General features: G+C 53.4%; 1 protein-coding gene across 3 annotated transcripts in view; it reads right to left on the bottom strand.

Annotated features, from left to right (window-relative positions):
* Positions 1-286: 286 nt before the first annotated feature.
* Sh3pxd2a (SH3 and PX domains 2A) overlaps positions 287-18,592 on the bottom strand; it is a 190,681-nt gene continuing 172,375 nt past the window's right edge. For 2 of the 3 annotated variants that reach the window (XM_013017675.1, XM_013017677.1), the window contains 6 exons: positions 16,723-16,806; positions 12,139-12,256; positions 7,898-8,232; positions 7,089-7,138; positions 4,621-4,740; positions 287-2,255 (listed from right to left, as the gene is read on the bottom strand). In XM_013017675.1, the coding sequence (XP_012873129.1) occupies positions 300-2,255; positions 4,621-4,740; positions 7,089-7,138; positions 7,898-8,232; positions 12,139-12,256; positions 16,723-16,806 (2,663 nt within the window). In that variant the 3' untranslated portion in view covers positions 287-299. The remainder of the gene's footprint in view (positions 2,256-4,620; positions 4,741-7,088; positions 7,139-7,897; positions 8,233-12,138; positions 12,257-16,722; positions 16,807-18,592) is intronic. The other variant, XM_013017676.1, reaches the window with a different exon arrangement.

An 18,592-nucleotide genomic window follows, 5' to 3' on the forward strand; every position in this document is an offset into this window, starting at 1 on the left:
GGCGTGATTGGGGCTCCCTGCGTGGCCTCGTCTCAAATGACCATGCAGTCTACCTGTGAAGGCTACACCAAGGTGTACGGTGGGTTCCAGGCCTAGGACTCCCCTCCTAACGCCTTCTTCCAGCGTTGCCTCCCTTCCAGGTGAGGAGCCGCTGGGGGCACCTTTGAGGGTGCCGATGCTGCAGGGCTCAATGCTGTCCTCCCTCCCTCCCCACCTCCCATTTTGTCCCTCCCCGAGTGTATGTGTGTATGTGTGCCACTATTGGTTTGGTGGTGGCTGGAAGGACGCCACGCTCCCAGTCAGTTCTTCTTCTCCAGGTAGTTGGAGGGTACCCAGCCTTTGAAGGGCTTCACCTCATCCAGGATCTGGCAGTACCACCAGCCGTTGGGGTTCCTCTCCAGCACCTCCATGGATACCCCTTCCTGGAAGCCTGCCGTCTCCTCGTCGCCCTCGTAGTCTGCGATGGAGACGTACATGTCCTTGAGGTTATTGTGGATGAACTGGGACTTCTCGATGGGCTTGGGGCGCACGGGGGACACGGGGATGCAGTTGCGCTGCGCGGACAGCAGCGGGGAGTCGGAGCCCTGGCTGGCAGCGCGCTCGGCCAGGCGGCCCCTGGCCTCGGCGGCGGCGGAGCGCGCCGTGCTGAACGAGGAGTTGCGGCGGACACCGCGGCCGTCGCTGGCGGTGAGCGACTCGTTCCTCCGGAGGGCACAGGACAGGTTGTTGTCCTTGGGTGGCGGGGACACGAACACAGACTGGGGCCGGACGGCCACCTGCCGCACCCCGTTCCGCATCTTCACGGCGGCGGTGCCTGTCTTGCCGAAGCCGCCGGGGGGCTTGGAGGGGATGGGCGGCGTGGCCCTCTTGCTCTGGTTCACCGTGTTCAGCGCCTGCACCCGCTTCTCGGCGCTTTCCAGGCTGTCGGACTTGCCCTGGCTCTGCTTGCTCTTTGCCGGCTCCGCCTGCTCTTTGCCGGAAGGGCTGGGCTGCTGGCTCTCGTCGGGCATCAGATAGTGGGAAGGGGCCCAGCCCTCCAGCTCCCCAAACTTCACGTACCACCACCCGCTCTCCAGCTTCTCCAGCACCTGGACCTCGGCACCGGCCGGGAAGCTGATCTCCGAGTCCTGGACCTTCTGGTACGCGCTGCACGTCACGTAGGCCGCTGCCTGCCCTTCCCACTCCTTCCTCGGGGGGCCGGGGGGCGTGGGGGCCGGGAGCGGGATCACATCGGCCGAGCCTCTCCTGGGCCCCTCAGACGCCGTCTGGGGGGGCAGCTCTGAATCCTCACTCTTGGAGCCCTTCAGGCCCCCCCGGAGCTGGCCCGTGGGTCTCAGCTGACGCCTTAAAGTGCTGATGTCCATCTTCTCTTGGCTCTGGGACTCGGCACGGTTGAGCAGCGGCTTGGGCCGGATGGAGGGCTTGGTGCGGGCACAGGGGGTGGGCCCAGCCCTCACCTCCGCCTCTTTCTTGGCCCCGATCTTGGGGGTACCGCGGATGCTCGCATCCGAGGCGGAGCGGGGCTTCAGGTCACCACTGTTCTTGGACAGGGAGGAGGAGGAGGAGGAGGAGGAAGAGGAGCAGGTGGTGTTGATGGTGATGGAGGAGGAGGAGGCTGAGGAGTGGTTTTTCCCCAGCTCTGCCTGGGCATTCTTCTCTACCTTGAGTTTTAGAAGTGATGACGACTTGGGGGAGTTGGAGCCGGACTTGGGGGAGTTTTTCCTGGCAAGGGACAGTGAGGAGCCCCCAGGGGAGTCGCTGTCTCCGGAGGAGCCTCTGGCTGACAGGGCGTCTTCTGCGCATGGCCGGAAGCCCTCGTTCTCGTAGATGGTCTCCTCCTCCAGGGCCACGTCCTCAGAAGACCCACCCACCCTGAAGCAGGCTCGCTGCAGGGAAGAGGCTGGGGAGGGCCTGCGAGGCTGGGAAGGCCGCCTGTCCCCCGCACCTCTATCTTCTGCAGGTTCCTCACTCAGCTCCGGCTCCGAGTCAAAGCCAAAAGCAGGGATGTCATACTCGGGCTCCTCATACCTGAGCTTCAGCGGGGAGGCCTGGCTGTCCCCGGCCCCTGCGCAGCCCTCGTCCACCTCTTTGGGCTTGCTGGGGGGTGCGGGCGGCGGCACCTTGGGCCGGGTGAGAGTGCTGGTGCGGCGGTTCAGGTTGGGCTTCTTGCGCTTATCGATGTAGGACGCAGGGGCCCAGCCCTCCTTCTCACCGATCTGCACATACCACCAGCCACCGGAGTTCTTGTCAATCACCTGGGGGGAAGAGAGCAGACCATCCAGAGGGTTGTCCTGGGCTACAGCTTCCTACGTTGGCTATAAGCCACATCCATCTCCATCTTACAGAACAACAAACTGAGCCCTTGAGAACGTAGCTCAAGACCCAGTAGCATTTCTTGCTTGCTCCCACTCTCCTGGCACCTCTCCTCTGCTTCTAGTCTGTGTCAACATGCCAGGCAAGCCGGTCTCCTCTGCCGTGCCCAACCCTCCCCAAGTTATGGCACTGTTCCCATATCCTATGAAATCCAACTCACCAAGGTCTAGATATATGTGGAACCGCCATTCCATCGCCCCTGCCCTCCCCCAGGGTCCCCCACAAAGGTTCCTGAAAATGGGAAAGGCAGATGACAGCCCCTGCCTATGGAATCCCAGTGAAAGAAATTTCATTAGCTGAAGAGAGTTCTTTGGGTTGAATGGTTTCCTGTCAGAAGACAGGCCTTCAGTATAGTGTTTCCTAGGCTAGTATAAACTAATCCAAGGTGGTAACGTATGGTGACTGGTTGAGTAGGGGTTGATTTGGACTAAGGAACATCAAGGGAAGATAATTTAGGATTTGGAGACATTCTTTGAGGAAGAGGTCTGCTCTAAGGAGCAGAAGCTTTAAAACTTTGGCATTGGGGCTAGGAAGGTGGCTCAGTGGTAGAGGGCTTGCTAGCATGCATGAAGCCCTGGGTTTGATTCCTTAGTACTATATAAACAGAAAAAGCCGGAAGTGGCGCTATGGCTCAAGAGCTAGAGCACCAGCCTTGAGCACAGACAGGCTCAGGGACAGAGCCCAGGCCCTGAGTTCAAGCCCCAGGATCAGCAAAAAAATAAAAAATAAAATAAAACTTTGGCACTGAGGACAAGGGGAAAGAAGGACAGGAGATTGGCAAAGGAAGCTGCTCTTAGCTGGGTACAAGTGGCTCATTCCTGTAATCCTGACTACTCAGGAGGCTGGGATCTGATGCTACCATTCAGAACCAGCCCAGACAGAAAGAAAATCTGTGAGATTCTACCTCTCATTAATCAGCAAAAAGCCAGAAGGGGAGATGTGGCTCAAGTGGTAGAGAGCCAACCTTGAATGAAAAAGCCAAATGAGAAATTGAGTTCAAGCCCCAGTACCAGTATACACGTACGCGCGCGCGCACGCACGCACGCACGCACGCACGCACACACGCGCACACACACACACACACACACACACACTGTTCTTGAGACCAGGCCTCTATAGCTCCCATATTTTCTTCTTCCTGTTCCTATATTCCACCTTTCCTGTGCCCATCTCAGGTCTTCAACACTATGAACTCCCACCTGCTTCACAGAAACCTAAGTTCTGTGGGGAGAATGATTTGAGTCTCAGTGAGTATTCTGTGGATGTAATGCCACAATTACAGCGTCATTCAAGATAATCCAGCCACCTTTCTTCTCTGTCTCCTGTTTTACCATGCTCAGTACCAAGAGACACAAAATACAGTCACCTCCTCCCAAAGTTTGCTTCAGTGGCTTAAGTCACTCAAGGTCAATTGCAGGATATACATACATACATAATATATATATATATATATATATATATATATATATATATCAACTGGAAGCCTCTATAAATAAACAATTCAAGCTTCTAGAAATAAACAGTTCATAACTTTTAAATAACGTTTGTCATGGTATGTTGTTCTAATTGTTCTACTTTACTAGTTGTTGTTAACCTCTCATGGTACCTAGCTTAGAAGTTGACCATCATAGGCACGCATGTATAGGGAATAACAATACATGTAAGCCTTGGTTCTGTCTGGATCCCAGTATCTACTGGGGGTCCAGGAAGAGCTGCGTGAATGATATGTCATTTGGGAGGGGTCCCTTGGGGTCTGTTTATCCCCCACCTTTTTTGTAGAAATACACAGAGCATGGTGGGGAAGGTAAATCACAACCGAAGCCAAAGATCCTGTGATGTGCATTGGCCAGCCCGGGGTCCCTACTAGCTCTGACACTTCCAACACTGGCACTTCTGGTTGTTGGGTGGGTGGTGTCCTGGCCCATGTGGCAATTGTGAGTGAGGACACTTGCCCTCTAGGGACCCCGGTGATCCAGCTTAGGCTGCCCCCTTGTGGACACTGCCACCAAAATGAACTGGGTGGGATTTTGTTTCACCCACTGTCCTCTAAGCTCAATGCCCACAGTGGCATTGTTTCCAGGCGTTTTATTCCCAGCCCCTACATACACTTTAGGAAATTCCACTACGTGTCCCAAACTGAGTGCAGCATGGAAGTCCTGCCTGACCTGTAGAGCATAAGGTAAGAAATGCAGGTCCCTGACCGAGATTAGTATAGTAATACCCTTTGTATCTCGGCCTGAGGCTTACCTCTGCCTTCTGTCCACCACGAAAGCTGATCCCATCAGAAATGCAGGACTGGAATTCGGCAATGGTGTAGTACTCCACCTCAACAGAAGGGGGCTCTGGTGGCTTCGGCAGCTGGAACCCCTGAGGTGGAGAGAGAATACAGTGGCAAAACCCAGCTTATCAGGATGGAACAAGGCCAAGGAATGGTACCATTCCGGCCCCCGGAGATGTGTGTGGCTGCTGACACCAGCTGGACAGCAGGACACCAGCTGGCTTGACAGGGGTCTATCTCCCACATGTTAGGGGCTGCAGGTGGGCAGCAGAGGCTGGGCAAGGCAGCCCATTGTTTTTGGGGGGTAAAGTGGTACTATGGGGAGACTGTGGGCATAAGGTGAGAAATATTGGGTCATCCTGATAGTCTTAATGATCAGGCAGGCCCCGAATAAAACCCAGTGCTCCCCATTTCTTCATGCAAGTAGAACACAATGAAACTTTTAACTGCCTCTTATACTCTGGCACACAACACAGAGAGTCTACCGTTGGGCCATGGGCTGAAATGAATAGCATTTGCTGTGTGTCTACTGGGCGCCAGACTCTGTTCTCAAAGGCATCAGCATTCAATAGTAAACCAAATAGAACACCTGCCCTGGTAGAGCTGAGCTTCCTTCTAGCTTCCACCTGCCTCTACTCTGGCTACGGAGTTCTTAGTTAGTTCCTTCCTCACATAATGAGGTTATGATAAAGCAACTGAAAAATGAGGAGGAGCTGTGGTGTGGTGTGGCAGAAAGACCCCAAGGACTGCTGGATTTGTGTCTTTGCAAATTCACTAGCTATGTGACCCTGGGTGAGGCCCTTGACTACTCAGTTGCCAAATCTATAAAATGGAGCTAAGAACAGGATCGTTAAGAATATACTGAGAGACACCTTGTATTCATATACTGTTTTGTAGAATGGGAACTTCTTTGTATAACTACTTAAAGATAGTAATAATTTTTAAAAATGTTAAAAAAAAGAATATACTGAGATAAGGCATATGGTTTCTGACCCAGGAAAGGACACGGGCAGAGCTCAAGAAACAGAAGCCTGAGTCCGACATTCTGAAATCCCCATTCTTCCCCCAATGGCCCTCATCCTGCCTGTCAAATGAGCTGTCTTGGGGCTTTGGTGTGAGTCTGTCAATTTTCCCTGGCTATGCCTTACTCTGCAGCTGTGTGTGTGAATGGATTGAAAGGATAAGGCTGGCACTCTGGGCAGGTGGGGTTCGGCGAGGTCTAACCAGAAACAGCAGCCTAGTCTCAGCAGGCCTTTGTATGGTGTGGAAGGAATGACCCTGTGCTTGCCCAAATCGAGTCTGCCTAAAAATGATGAGCCAGGGCTTGGAGAAAGAGAGAAAATGTAATTGTTCAGCTGAAGGAGAAGAGGGAGAGAGGGGGAAGAGAAAAAGAGAAAGAGAGAGAGAGAGAGAGAGAGGAAGGCCATGTAGCCAGAGAAGACCCAATATTCAAACCCCTCATGTTTGAAGGCAGATGGAAGGCAGATGCCACTGATCATAGCACTGTGCCGCTGACATAAGGCGGCTTCTGTGTGCCATTGGGTCCAGCACGACAGGCAATGCTGCCCAGTGGTCTGGAGTACACACAGGAAGTAGAATCCAGCTGGAATCCAGTGGAATCCTGCATATGTCAGCCCATCTTCTCTTTGCAAGAGCCCCTAGGTGATGGCGCCTACTGTCCCTCTCTTATGAGTAAGGAAAGGACTCTAGGGAGCAGGTGACTTGCTCAGGGTCTCTCTGCTCTTAAGGAATATGAACCCTATATGACAGGTTGAAGCTCCCATTTTTCCACTGCCTCCCACTGCCCCTGGTAAGAGGTTCGGGACTCTCTGCTTGCCGTCAGGGCAGCTGCCCCCCCAACCCTAGCTGCTGCAATGGTCTGTCTGCGAGATGCTAGTCCTGACAATGCCCTGCCCACAAAAGCCAGAGACTGCATCATGTCAGCAGTCTCTAAGTTTTAGTGGGAGCCAGTCCCTGCAGTGTGCTCCATCCCTGGAGGCTGCTTGTCGGTCTCCCCATTGTTCTCCCAGGCTCTGGTGTCTCCCACATCCATCAGCATTCCAAAAGCAAGGCAAAGCTTACAGGCTTCTGGACCAATATGGTCAGCAGCCCCATTTCCTGCCCCTGGCAATGCCCTGGCGGGATGCTCTTGCTGGCCAGTCTAAATGTTTACGTCTGCCAGTGCAGTGGCTGGGTGGATTTATTTAGCTTTGGAGTGCAGTGTGTTTCCGATTATAAACTGTCCAGCCAGGCCCCAGAAAGCCTGGGATCTGCAGGCCTCCCTCCCTGCCCCCAACCCTGCAAAGCTGGAAATCCCAGCAGGGCTCTGGAAAACCTCTGGGCCAACCAGCTCTGCTGTAAGACAGCCAGCGCATCTGTCCGTACAGCTACAGAGCCACCCAGAGGAGGACCAAAAGGGAGAAAGTTTGACCCTTACCAGGCTGGATTCTCGGCGTGGTGGAGGTCTCGTCCTGAGGTTTGGGGAGCCTGGGTAGGAGAGATGAGACAAGAGGTCTGTCAGCCAGGCAATGGCAACAGTGCCTATAGCTGCTTTTCCCGGGTGTGCCCCCAACTCTATGTTTTTGTCCCACATGCATCACATAAATGCTCATTAGTTCAGCCAGAACTCTAGCCCTTTCATCTTTTTTTGGTTATACTGGGATTTGAACTTGGGGCCTTCTGTTTGCCAAGGTAGGAACCAAGCCTTTTTTGTTATTGGGGGGAGAGGGCAAGGCTGGCCTTGAACTGCAATCTCTTCGCCTCCCAAGTAGCTAGGATCTTGAGTGATCTTGCCCAGTTGTATTTGTTTTTGGGAGTTTCTGCTATCTTTTGCCTGGGCTGACCTGGAACTTTCCACCCTCCTATCTCTGCCTCCTGATGAGCTGGTATTACAGATTTGCATCATCATGCCCGGTTAAGGGCACGTAGATTCATCACAGGAATAGTAACAATGTCTATTTCATGCTCATCACCAAGTCCTTAGAAATGAACAAACAGCCAAGCAACAGAGGGTGGCCAATAAAAATGTCACCAATGATTGCCCAAGAGAGCTCAGAGCTAAACTGAAAAGCAACTTTCTTCCAGATTACAACAAAGGCTGGCAGCCGGGTGCCAGTGGCTCATGCCGATAATCTTAGCTGCTCAGGAGGCTGAGACTGAGTTTCAATGCCAGCTCAGGCAGACCAATCCAGGAAACTCTTATTTCCAGTTAGCCAGTGAAAAGCCAGAAACGGAGGTGTGGCTTACTGATCTGGGCCCTCTGTGGGGCGATTCTTGCCACTGCTGGGGAGCCCTGGGCCAGCTTGGACACAGTCCTCTCGGGGATACCCAGGGCGCTGCCGTTAGAGGCGTTGCAGAGGATGGGCAGGCTGATTTCCTTCTTGGTGATAGGTGCCTCGGAGCCTTCCCCTTCGGACGGAGCCTCTTTGTCCCCAGACGTCTTCTTATTCAGTAGATTGCTGATCTCCATGATGTTGCCGATGATCTCCACTGGGCCTGCCAGATTCTTCTTCCGGGTAGGTAGGTCATCTTTGGCCTTCTTTAGGTAGGATGCTGGTGCCCAGCCCTCTTTGCCTAGGTATCTGTGGAAAGAATAGGCCACACCATCATTAGAGGGCTGATGCCTGGATTTCATCCTCCACTCCAAAACCCTGCTACTCATCTGGCCAGACCTAGCCCAGCCTTCTCTACCATGCTCTGCTAGAAATGTGGCAAGCCCACTGCTCCAGAGAGAATCAAAGCTGAGGTTTGATGGGAAAGACATTCAGACACCACTGCCTTCCCGCTGGCTACTTTTACCAAGCCTCATCTCTCTTGGTATGGGCTTTCCTTCTCTGCAAAAACATGAGACCTTGAGATTAGATTTCTCAGACTTGGGGTTGCCCAAAAAGTCAACTTTACCATGATCACTTTACAACACATCAAGGTAGTTCTAGAGACAAGAAATGAAGAGGGGGTGAATGTGGTGTTATATAGATACATGTCCTATAGGATGGGAGAGAGGGAAAGTGCATTCTAGTCTATAGTTCCTTCCTTGGAGCTTATTCAACCTTTTCCTCCCTCCCTCCTTTGTCTGTCTCTGTCTCTGTCTCTCTCATCTTCTCCACAATGCATGGATAACATTAAGAGTTGCTAAGCTGCATACAGAAGGACCAAACCAACAAGGAGATGTCTGTAAGGAAGGCTGACCGACTAGAGAATGGGCTAGTAACACTGTAGGGACAGCAGATGGATCCAGTTCATACAGAAAATCCACACAAACTGGCTTAAAGGTAACATTGTTAAATCAGCAGGGTAAAAATTATTCAGTGGTATAAAGACAGCTGATTATCCAGTAAGGAAAACCAAGCAAGACTTGGCCTTAAACCATCTAGCAAAATAAAAATTAGTTGTGAATATTTATAATAACTTTGGAGGTTGAAAAGGCTTTCTTGAGTGGGACTCCAAAAACAGAAACCATAGATGAAAAGCCTAGAAAAGCACATGACTAGATCAAATTAAAACCACTGGTAATGGTCAACACAAAAAACAAAACACATTAAAAAAACAAAACACTGAAGGCAAATGATAGGACTGACTTCATTTGTGGTGATTAAATGACTTCTTTTTTTTTTTTTTTTGGTCAGTTGTGGGGCCTGAACTCTGGGCCTAGGCGCTGTTCCTCAGCTCTTCAGCTCAAGAATAGTGCTCTACCCCTGAGCCACAGCGCCACTTCTGGCCTTTTCTATTTATGTGGTGCTAAGGAATAGAACCCAGGGCTTCACACATGCAAGGCAAACACTCTATCACTGAGCCACCTTCCTAGCCCTCAATGACTTCTTAAAACAAGATTCTCAGTGGCTCACGCCTGTAATCCTATCTACTCAGGAGGCTGAGAGCTGAAGATTGTGGTTCAAAGCCAAGCCCAGGCAGGAAAGTCTGTGGACTCATCTCCATGTAACCACCAGAAAACTGGAAATGGGGGCTGTGGCTCAAAATGATAGAGCATGCCCAGGCCCTGAATTCAAGCCCCACAACTGACAAAATACAAAACAAACAAAACCCACCAAAATTTCCCCTCTTCTTCCCCTTGGAGCTGAGTGTTTCCTTACATCCACTGAGAGCTTGCTTTTTTTTTTGGTTGGTTGTGGGGCTTGAACTCTGGGTGGGGATGCTGTCCCTGAGCTGAGCTCTTCAGCTGAAAGTGAGCACTCTACTGCTTTCTGGTGGGGGCGATGGTGGTGGTATTAATTAGAGATAAGAGACTCATGGATTTTCCTGCTGGGGCTGGCTTTGAGCTGCGATCCTCAGAGTAGCTAGGATTATAGGTGTGAGCCACCAGTGCCCAGCAAGAGCTTGCTTTTTGTCCAGCAATTGTAGCCAGTGTCTCAAAGTCTGTTTCCATATCCCTATCTGCTTTCTGGGGGCAACATCTGGCTCTTTGGAATGGCTCTTTCCCCCTGCCTGATGTGACCTTGATCTCGAGAGCACATGGTGGGAGAGAAGGAACAGGAAAGCTAGTCTGTTCATTCATCTACACAGAGTTGAGCTTTGCTGGGCAACTCAGGTAGGAGCTGGCCCCTTGTACTCATATCACAGGAATGTGCACACCGGTTGTCCAGGCTCTCCTATCTTGGCTTGGAAGGCAGATTCACAGATGGCTTCTGGAAGTCATGGGTGCACATAGAAACACAAAATTTCAAGAGTGGACAGAAGTAACTAACAAAACAAAATACCCAAGAGCTAAGACTCAGAATAGCAAAACAAGCACCAGAACGAGCTGTGGCAGCACTTAGTCCAGAGCCTGGCCCTTCCTGGTGTCCATGTAAAGTGGAAGAAGTGGGGAGAAGGTCCTCAGGATGATGGTTAGACCTTTTTATAGCGCAAGTGCCTTTCACAGCCTCTGTGTTCCTTCACATGATATGGATTAAATTAGGCTCCAGGCTCCGAGTTACATGGACAGAGCTAGGTTCCAGGTAGAGAAATGTAAGGGCACCAGGAGTGGCTATGTGTGTCTGGGTCTACCGCACACAGCTGCTACCCAGCTCTGAAGCTGAATCAACTCCAGAGGGAAGCAAATCGGAAAAGGTGAGAGAAGACAGAGACAGAGAGAGGAGACAGAAAAACAGAGAGTGTGCATACATAAAGAACTGGGCGAAGAGAAGAAATACAGAAAACGAGGATCAACATGGAGCCTGCAAAGCTGGGAAACAGCATATGTGAAAGCGTCTGGCAGCCTTCTTAAGGTGGAACTGTTTCATCGGGGTTTTCTCTGTTCAATCACCTGCTAGTTAAAAAGACTAAGCTATGGTGACAATAGCTGACTAGGAAGTAGTCCTGAGTAACTTTGTTGGTCATTTTACAAAAACTTAAGAAATGAAAACAAAAAGCAAGCTTGCAGATCATTTCTAGGTGGATGACTTAGGCTGCCTGCCTGCCAAGATGTTTGGATCCTGGCCTTTCTAGCCCAGGCTGATAGCTGGTGGGTCCTGGGGGCCAGTTCTAGTTTGCATTGCTTAGAGAACGTGAAAGTCTTGGGGCAGTGACTTTGAACAACTCATGTCCAGACATACAGGCTCATCTCACCAGGGACATCTCAGGTCTTCCTGACTCACAGGCACTGGGTGAGGACAATGGGGGGACTGAGGTGCTATCAGTGAGGTCCAGTGACCTTCACCCCAACTCTCAGCAGAGACTGACCTCTTACACGATGTTCCACTGCATTTTGGGCAGTGGCTGTATGAGCGGTGACACTGCCTACAACCCGGGAACCAAGCAGAGTGGACACCCTGGCCTGCACCTCATCCTGGAGTGTCAGGTTTGGTAGGCTCAGGTGGTTGCCCCCAGAGACCACAAAGAGAGAAGTCTCCCTGGCTGAGCTGCTACAAAGGAACCAGCAGCTCTTCCTGGGAGCTGGTCTCCTGCAGGGCAGCGAGGCTGGGTCTTATTTGGCTACAGTGAGTGATGGCCACATGTTGGTTTACTCTACTTCCCTACCCATACCCCGGGTGGGCTCCTCAGCTGGGAACTGTGATTGGGCCCTGGGAGGAAGGGGCCCCACTTCCACTCCAGCCCTGCAGAGTGTAATGGCCCCAGCTGCCAGGGACAACACACATGCCAAAGGCCCATGTCTGGGGCCAGAGTGCTGAGTCGTGGGCAGCAGAGGCTTCCTGCTGGACACCAACACCCCAGGCTACCCTTGCTGTGCAGCAGGCTAGACAGCCAAGGCCGGACGCAGAAAACCAGATTCAGATGTTGTTGCACACTTGGCAGCTGTGTGGGAAGGGCTGCACCAGTGTCTGCGGGCTGAGCTGAGCTGAGCGGGGTTCCTGGGCCTCACAGGCCGGGGCTCAGGTTCTGCTTTTCAGCCACAGAGAGCTGGGGCATGGCTGCCATGGGAAACTTCCTTCTACCCGGGACCATGGCTGCTCCACACACAGGAAGCTGCCCAGAGCCTGGGAGGGCGAGGTTGGGAGAGAAGCATCCTGCAGCCGCACGTGGGCTCCTACCTGATGTACCACCAGCCCTCCAGGTTCTTCTGGATCACCTCCACGGTGACGCCCTTCTCAAAACCAATCTCATCCTTGCTCTGACTGGTGTAGGGCTGCACGGTGACGTACTTCTCCTCTGTGAGGTGGGTGGGAAAGCAAGAAAGCAAGATTATTTAGGGTTAGGGTGCAGGAGGGCGTCCCCTCCTGCCTGGGCCTGCCCTAGCTCAAGGTGCCCTGGGTCTGCTCTGGCATCATAGGGAAAAGAAGGGAAAGACCAGGACTTGGGTGGCAGTGGAAAGGTCATGGGGTTGGATTACTGACACTCACTCCCAAGTGTATGCCAAAGCCAGCAGGGATCCAGGCTGCTGGTGAAGCTTTGGACAGCACAACGTCAACTCTTCTAGCCATGCTGCTGGGGGTCCCAGGAGCTCCCTGAACTGAAGGCAGGGCCGGGAGGAGCCTGCCTCTCATGGGGCATGAAGTTGAGACCAATGCCAGGTTTCCCCTGAAAGTCTAGTCCTTCTTGAAACATGCCAGGCTTCCATCTGGTGCCCATATGTGCTCTCTGAGCCCTGTCCCTGCCTCAACCTCTTGACTTCCAGATGCTTCCAGCAGCACCTTCTTGGTGAGGCCTTCCCTAAATCCCTGACCATTAACGGAGCATCACATAATTTTCTCTAGTGTCCCAGAGAACACAGCCATGCAAGAGTGGTTGTGTAGTCTGTTAAGGCAAAGGAGCTGTGGCCAAGTGAGTGTGGAGCTGCCAGCAGCCCTGCTGCCTGGGGGCCCTCCGGGGGCTCGCCAGGCACGTGACAGTGCAGCTCCGCCCCCTGCAGAGCTGCTACCCTCTGTGGGTGACTTTGGGTCTTCTTGGTCACAGTCACCTAAAAGTATCTTGGGAAACTTCTGGAAGAGCTCACCGCAGGCATGAGGAGGCTGGGACAAGCTGAGACAGAGGGGGTACACCCAGTGATCTAGGAACACTCCCAGGAGAGCCACCCTGAACTCTGCGGTCACCTCCAGCCGAGGGGCTCTCCTGAGGCTGTGACGTGTGGGCACGCAGCAGTAAAAGCTGTGTACTCCATTAGCGAGGAGGAAGGCAGGGCCAGGCAGGGCTGAGCGGGGAACTGAGCGAGAGGCTTTCTAGGAGCTCAAAATAGCAAGAAGCTGGCCCTGCTCCTGGACTCCCAGCTGTGAAAGCCACCCCTGGACTGCTCAGCTGGACCCAGGCTGCTTGGGCCTTTGGCAGCTGTGTATAGGGGGGCAGGGAGACGGCTGCCACCCCAAATCCCTGCTGTGGAGGGTCCTCTGTTCATCCTCCCCTGGATTATCGGGGTCCTGTGTGTAGCCCTGAGCTGGGCTGAGATATCAGCTCCCAAGGGGCTGTCCTGCCATGCTGTAGGGACAAAATGGATGGGCCACGGGATGCACCCATCCTCAGCACGGGAAGCTGGGCGGGAAGCATCTCTCCCACGCTGGCCTTTCTCAGCATCCACCAGAGAGGGTTCTGCTTGTAGGGCCTTCAGATTCCACTCTGGCCCAGCCCAGGACTGCTGCCAAGGCTGCCTGAGAACGCTACCTAGCCAATTCTGACTTGGGCCCTGGAGAAGTTCCACGTTCTCCTGCCTGCTTCTGGTCCTGCTCCATTTTCCAGTGGGCCACGGTAAATCCTGGCCCAGGAGGTGGCCAGAGAGGCTGCGCCAAGCCTGGAGAATCCAAGGCCTGAGGTCCACATTTTGCCTTTGTTCAGTTGGGCTATTTTTAAAACCCTGTGGTTTGAGCAGGAAGCCATCATGATAGTTTTTCTAGGCAAGGTTGCCTTTGCAGAGAAGAAGGACAGCCTTTCTTGAGGGAGGTCAGGAGTCTCGCCCTGCCCCACGGCCTACAACTGGGCCCTGACCATCCAGCGTGGGCGCAGCCTCGCAAAGCCACCACTTGCCATAGCAGCCTCTTAGAGAGTATCTGGCAGACTGAGTCGGCTCTTGCTTTGCCTAACCTCCCAGAAGTGGGAACAGATATTGATTCTGACTGTAAAAGCTGAGCTGATCCTACTAAGGGCCCTGTTCTGGGGGCTGAGTGGCTGCATTTCCAACGTCTCCCCCCCCCCCCAGTGCCATGGGAGCTCATTCTGCCTTGGCCACTGTGAGGTTCCACAGGAGAATTCAGGGGAGGCCAGGAAGTCAAACCAACACTTCCTTCTTGCCCCTTTGAGCAGGTGGTTTTCTGCCCTAGATGGCTCAGCCATGTATCCTAGAGGATGCATGGGTCTCAGTCCTCCCAACTCACAGGTGAGCTGCGGAACAAGCAGAGACAAGCCCTCTACTGCCACCAACTTCACTGCCAGGGGAGTGGCCACACAAGGGAACGCCCAGAAGGATGGAAACGGCCTCCTATGGTTGGCTAGAGTCTGCAGGAGTCAGAGACACTGCTTAGGAAACAGGTAAGAGGAGGCTTGCCGTGTGCTCAGAATCTAGTCAGGCCTTTAGGGATGTGTAGAGTCTGGAGCCATGATCTGCCATGCAGTGATGGTGGCATCCCTGGGCTGGGGAGGGCTGGCCAAGTGGCCAGCAGACTGGGAGAGATGGACAGGCCGTTCTGGTTTTGGAGGCAGGGGCTGGAAACCCTGCAGTTTCCAAACCACAGAAGCCTCCTCTTTCCAAGCACTTTCCCCTCTGTCAGCAGTCTCTGAGGCTCCCCTCCTGGCCCCCGCAACTCCCTGAAACACTCCCCTCCACGAGGAGAGGCCTTTGCTTGGCTGGCTGAGGGCTCGGGAGGGAAGGCCCGGGGAAGCACTGCCTTCTCTGGTCTAGTTACTCTGTGACCCGCTCTACTGCTCCCAGAGCACGCACTGTCTCCCAGCCAGCTCTCTGCAAGTTTTTCTTGGCTCCTGATTTAAGATAGCCCATAGGACTGAGGCTGGGAAATTGTGTTGCTTAGGTGTCTTTGACAGAGAGTTGGGGGGGGGGGAGAGAGAGTATAAGGTATGTGCTTATATTTGCTTAAATATGAGTGACTGGACAATTATGTATTGAGTTGTGTCTACATGTATAATTGTGGATCTGAATACACAGCCTATGTGTACGTGGTATGAAGGGTTATTTGTATACACACTGTGGGTGCTGCTGCAGACGAGTATATACAATGAGCCATTGTTACATATATAAGGCATCCGTGACTGTGTATGTAACACTTGGGGGCTATCTACGTATGATGACGTAACTGGAATTACAGACGTGTGTCTGTCAGTGGCTGTGTGCACAGGACTGCGGAGACACAGCTGGGGGGAGACTGGTACCGCAGTTCCCATTACACCTGTGGTGTGCCAGAGGTGCCCAGGTGTGGACCTCACACAGCGGGGATCCGTGTGCTCGTGTGTTGGGCTCAGCAATGTGATGGTATGTGCAGCAGGCCAAACTCCTGTCCTAACAGCCTCCCAGTAGACCTGTCCCCTCCCTCCTGGCTTTAGGTTGGCTTCTGCTTTACATTCAGTCTCTGTTGTTTCTACAGCCCAGCTCTGCCCTGCTTCAGTCTCCAGGGTTCAAGCCCACATTGGGCTGCTCATGCTCCGAGCTCTGAGCTGAGCCGGAGGCTGACTCCGCGCCAGCTCTGGGCTGTGGCCACCCAAGATTCAGACCTTGTGTTGCCTTGAGCTTGGAACAGACACTAAAACATGCTCTCAGTGTCACTGGGAAACAACGGAGGATGGGGGTGTGAGTCCCGGGGCACCCCTGAATCCCAGCAAGCCCAGCGCTCACTGCGCCCCTTCCCCGCTCAGGGGTGAGGAGTGGCGAGGAGCTGCTTCCAGCTGTGCTGTCACTGTGAGAGGCTCACATTATGGGGTAAGAGAAACTGGCCACCCACTGGCTGGGTAGGGGAATCTGCAGATGCTCATGGTTGCATCCAGAGACCCATTCTGCTCTCCCTCATTTCCCAAATTCCTGGACTTTGGGAAAGATCTAGGCCAAAATGCTGTGAATCAGAAAATGTCTCAGCTCCCTCATCAGCCCACAGGCAGGCCAGGTACCTCCCTGGAATCCTCTTGATCGGGTCCCTCCTGAAATCCCAGAGGCCTTATCTTCTTCAGCGCTGGCTGGGGCTGTACCCTGGTGCCAGGCTGGCTCTGGCTTCCAAGCTTTTCCTGGTTGAAGGAGGGACGCAGGCTAGTCCTCTTTCTACTCAACCCCCAAGAAGCTGGCAGGATGGCTTTGGCTCAGTGAGTCTTTCTCAGTGGAAGGAGGCAATAAAGGGCAGGGGAGTGGAGGGTCTTGCAGGGACTGACTGACCCTTGGGCCTTAACTTTGCAATGCTTAGGACAGGTATAGCCTTTCTTAGAGACCCAGAGACTCCCTCCTCCCCCTGATCCTTCTCTTTAGAACTCACCTTGATGGGGGACCCATATCATGTCATAAGTCTCATGACCCCCATTCCCAGGAAAATAGCGAGCTAGAGAGACAGCCACCCCTGGTAGCACCCCGAGACTCAGGAGCCAGGCCCCTTCCCACTCCCAGCTGCAATGCCCACAGCAGACAGACAGCAGAGCGCAGAGGAGGTGTTAGTGAGAAACAAGGGGCAGCTGTGGGGGAGGAGCGGTGGGCGCATCACCTCGGCTGTGCTGTCTGTTGACCATCCCGCCCAGGGTCCACCGGCGATCCAGGCGCCGCAGATGGGCCTTGCGTCTCTTGGACACTGGTGTGAGAGATGGTGATGGAGCACATGCCCGACACGAACCGGTGGAGAAAATGGAGATGAGGATGAGATGGGTGGGGGAGGGGAGGAGGAAGGAACAAGAGGGAAGGAAGGACGGAGGAAGGGAGATGTGTCCATGCTGCTGAGGTGAGCATCAGTGGGGCTGAGCTGAGGGACAACACACCCGGGCTGGAAGGGGGTGGGTCTGGATGGGGGTGACATTATAGGCAAAAAGTCAACCAAAGCTAAACCCTTCCATAAACTCCTATGCCTCTGATCTCAGTGTCTTTAAAAAAAAGGAAGAGTAGAGCTGGGCCCTGGTGGTTCACACCTGTTAATCCTAGCTACTCAGGAGGCTGAGATCTGAGGATTCCTGCCAGCCTGGGCAGGAAAGACTATGAGAATTCTTATCTCCAATCAACCACCAGAACACTGGAAGCAGCACTGTAGCTCAAAGTGGTAGAGTTCCAGCCTTGAGTGAAGAGGCTGAGGGGCATCACCCAGGTCCTGAGTTCAAGCCCATGACTACCAATAAATAAATGAATGAATAAATAAATAGGAAGAGTCCCTCAAGTCAGCCCTGTGTGTGGCAACCCCTCAGAGGCTCCTCCAAGGCCTAGACAGTGACGGTTCCCAGGAGGCTGTGGGTCCCACAGCGCCTGGGCTGACATCTACTCATTCACTAATGGTGACTGTGAACTTGCCACCATGGGCAGGACAAAGAGGGAACAGCATGTCCAGGGGAGACTGGGGTTCCCCATCTTTGCAGGCTCACAGGTCCCCCTCTCACACTGGGTGAGTTCACGTCTTTCCCTTTTTTTTTTTTCTGGACGGTCGTGGGGCTTGAACTCTGGGCCTGGGCGTTATCCCTCAGCTCTTCAGCTCAAGGCGAGCACTCTATTGCTTGAGCCACATACTACTTCTGGTTTTCTAGTGGTTTATTGGAGATAAGAGTCTCACGGACTTTCCAGCCTGGGCTGGCTTTGAACCGCTTTGAACCACGATCCTCAGATCTCAGCCTCCTGAGTAGCTAGGATTATAGGCGTGAGCCACTAGCACCCAGCTCGTCTTTCCCTTCTTCGTGGTCCCTGCTGGATTGAGTCTGGGGATGGCGCTGTTGCTGCTTTGTACCTCTGTGTCCTCAGGGCCTGGCACAGTGCCGGGCACTGGCCTAGGAAAGACTTGCCAAATGAAACACACAAGGAGCCATGTCACAAGCCCAGCACTGCAGCTTCATGTCATCTGTTTGGGTCTCTGATGACAGAGATTTGAGGCTTCCAAGATTCTCACTGCTCAAGAGCAGTTTGCCTGGACTGCACTCACTGTGTGGATCCCACACTGGTCTTCTGAGGCGAGCCCCAAGCCCTCATGCACTCCTGCACTCAGGCCCAGCTCAAGCTAGACTGCCTCCGGGGAGTCCCAGGGCACGGACTAGACCTGGGCTCCAGGATGCCAGCTGGCTCCCCCTCCTGGCACCACAGAAGGATGCTGCTAGGCTGCCTGGTCCTGGACAGGGAGACCGACTGATGGTTAGAATGAAAGTGAAACTGTCCACCTCCAACTAATCAAACTCCAATGAGATTGTCTCTGGATATCTGCTCTCCCTGGGAGGAGAATGACCTGTGTGATTAGCCCCTTACTTTACAGCCTGGACTACAGGTTAGGAGGTGTGAGCTTTAACTAAGACCAACCACTGGCAAACAGGTCACCCTGGGAGGCTTGCCATCCCTATGCCTATTTCCTTATCGGTCATAGGATGATATTTCAGGCCGTGGCAAGGGCCACA

The sequence above is a fragment of the Dipodomys ordii genome, unplaced genomic scaffold, assembly GCF_000151885.1.
Source record: "Dipodomys ordii isolate 6190 unplaced genomic scaffold, Dord_2.0 Scaffold36, whole genome shotgun sequence".
In the NCBI taxonomy this organism is placed as follows: Eukaryota; Metazoa; Chordata; class Mammalia; order Rodentia; family Heteromyidae; genus Dipodomys; species Dipodomys ordii.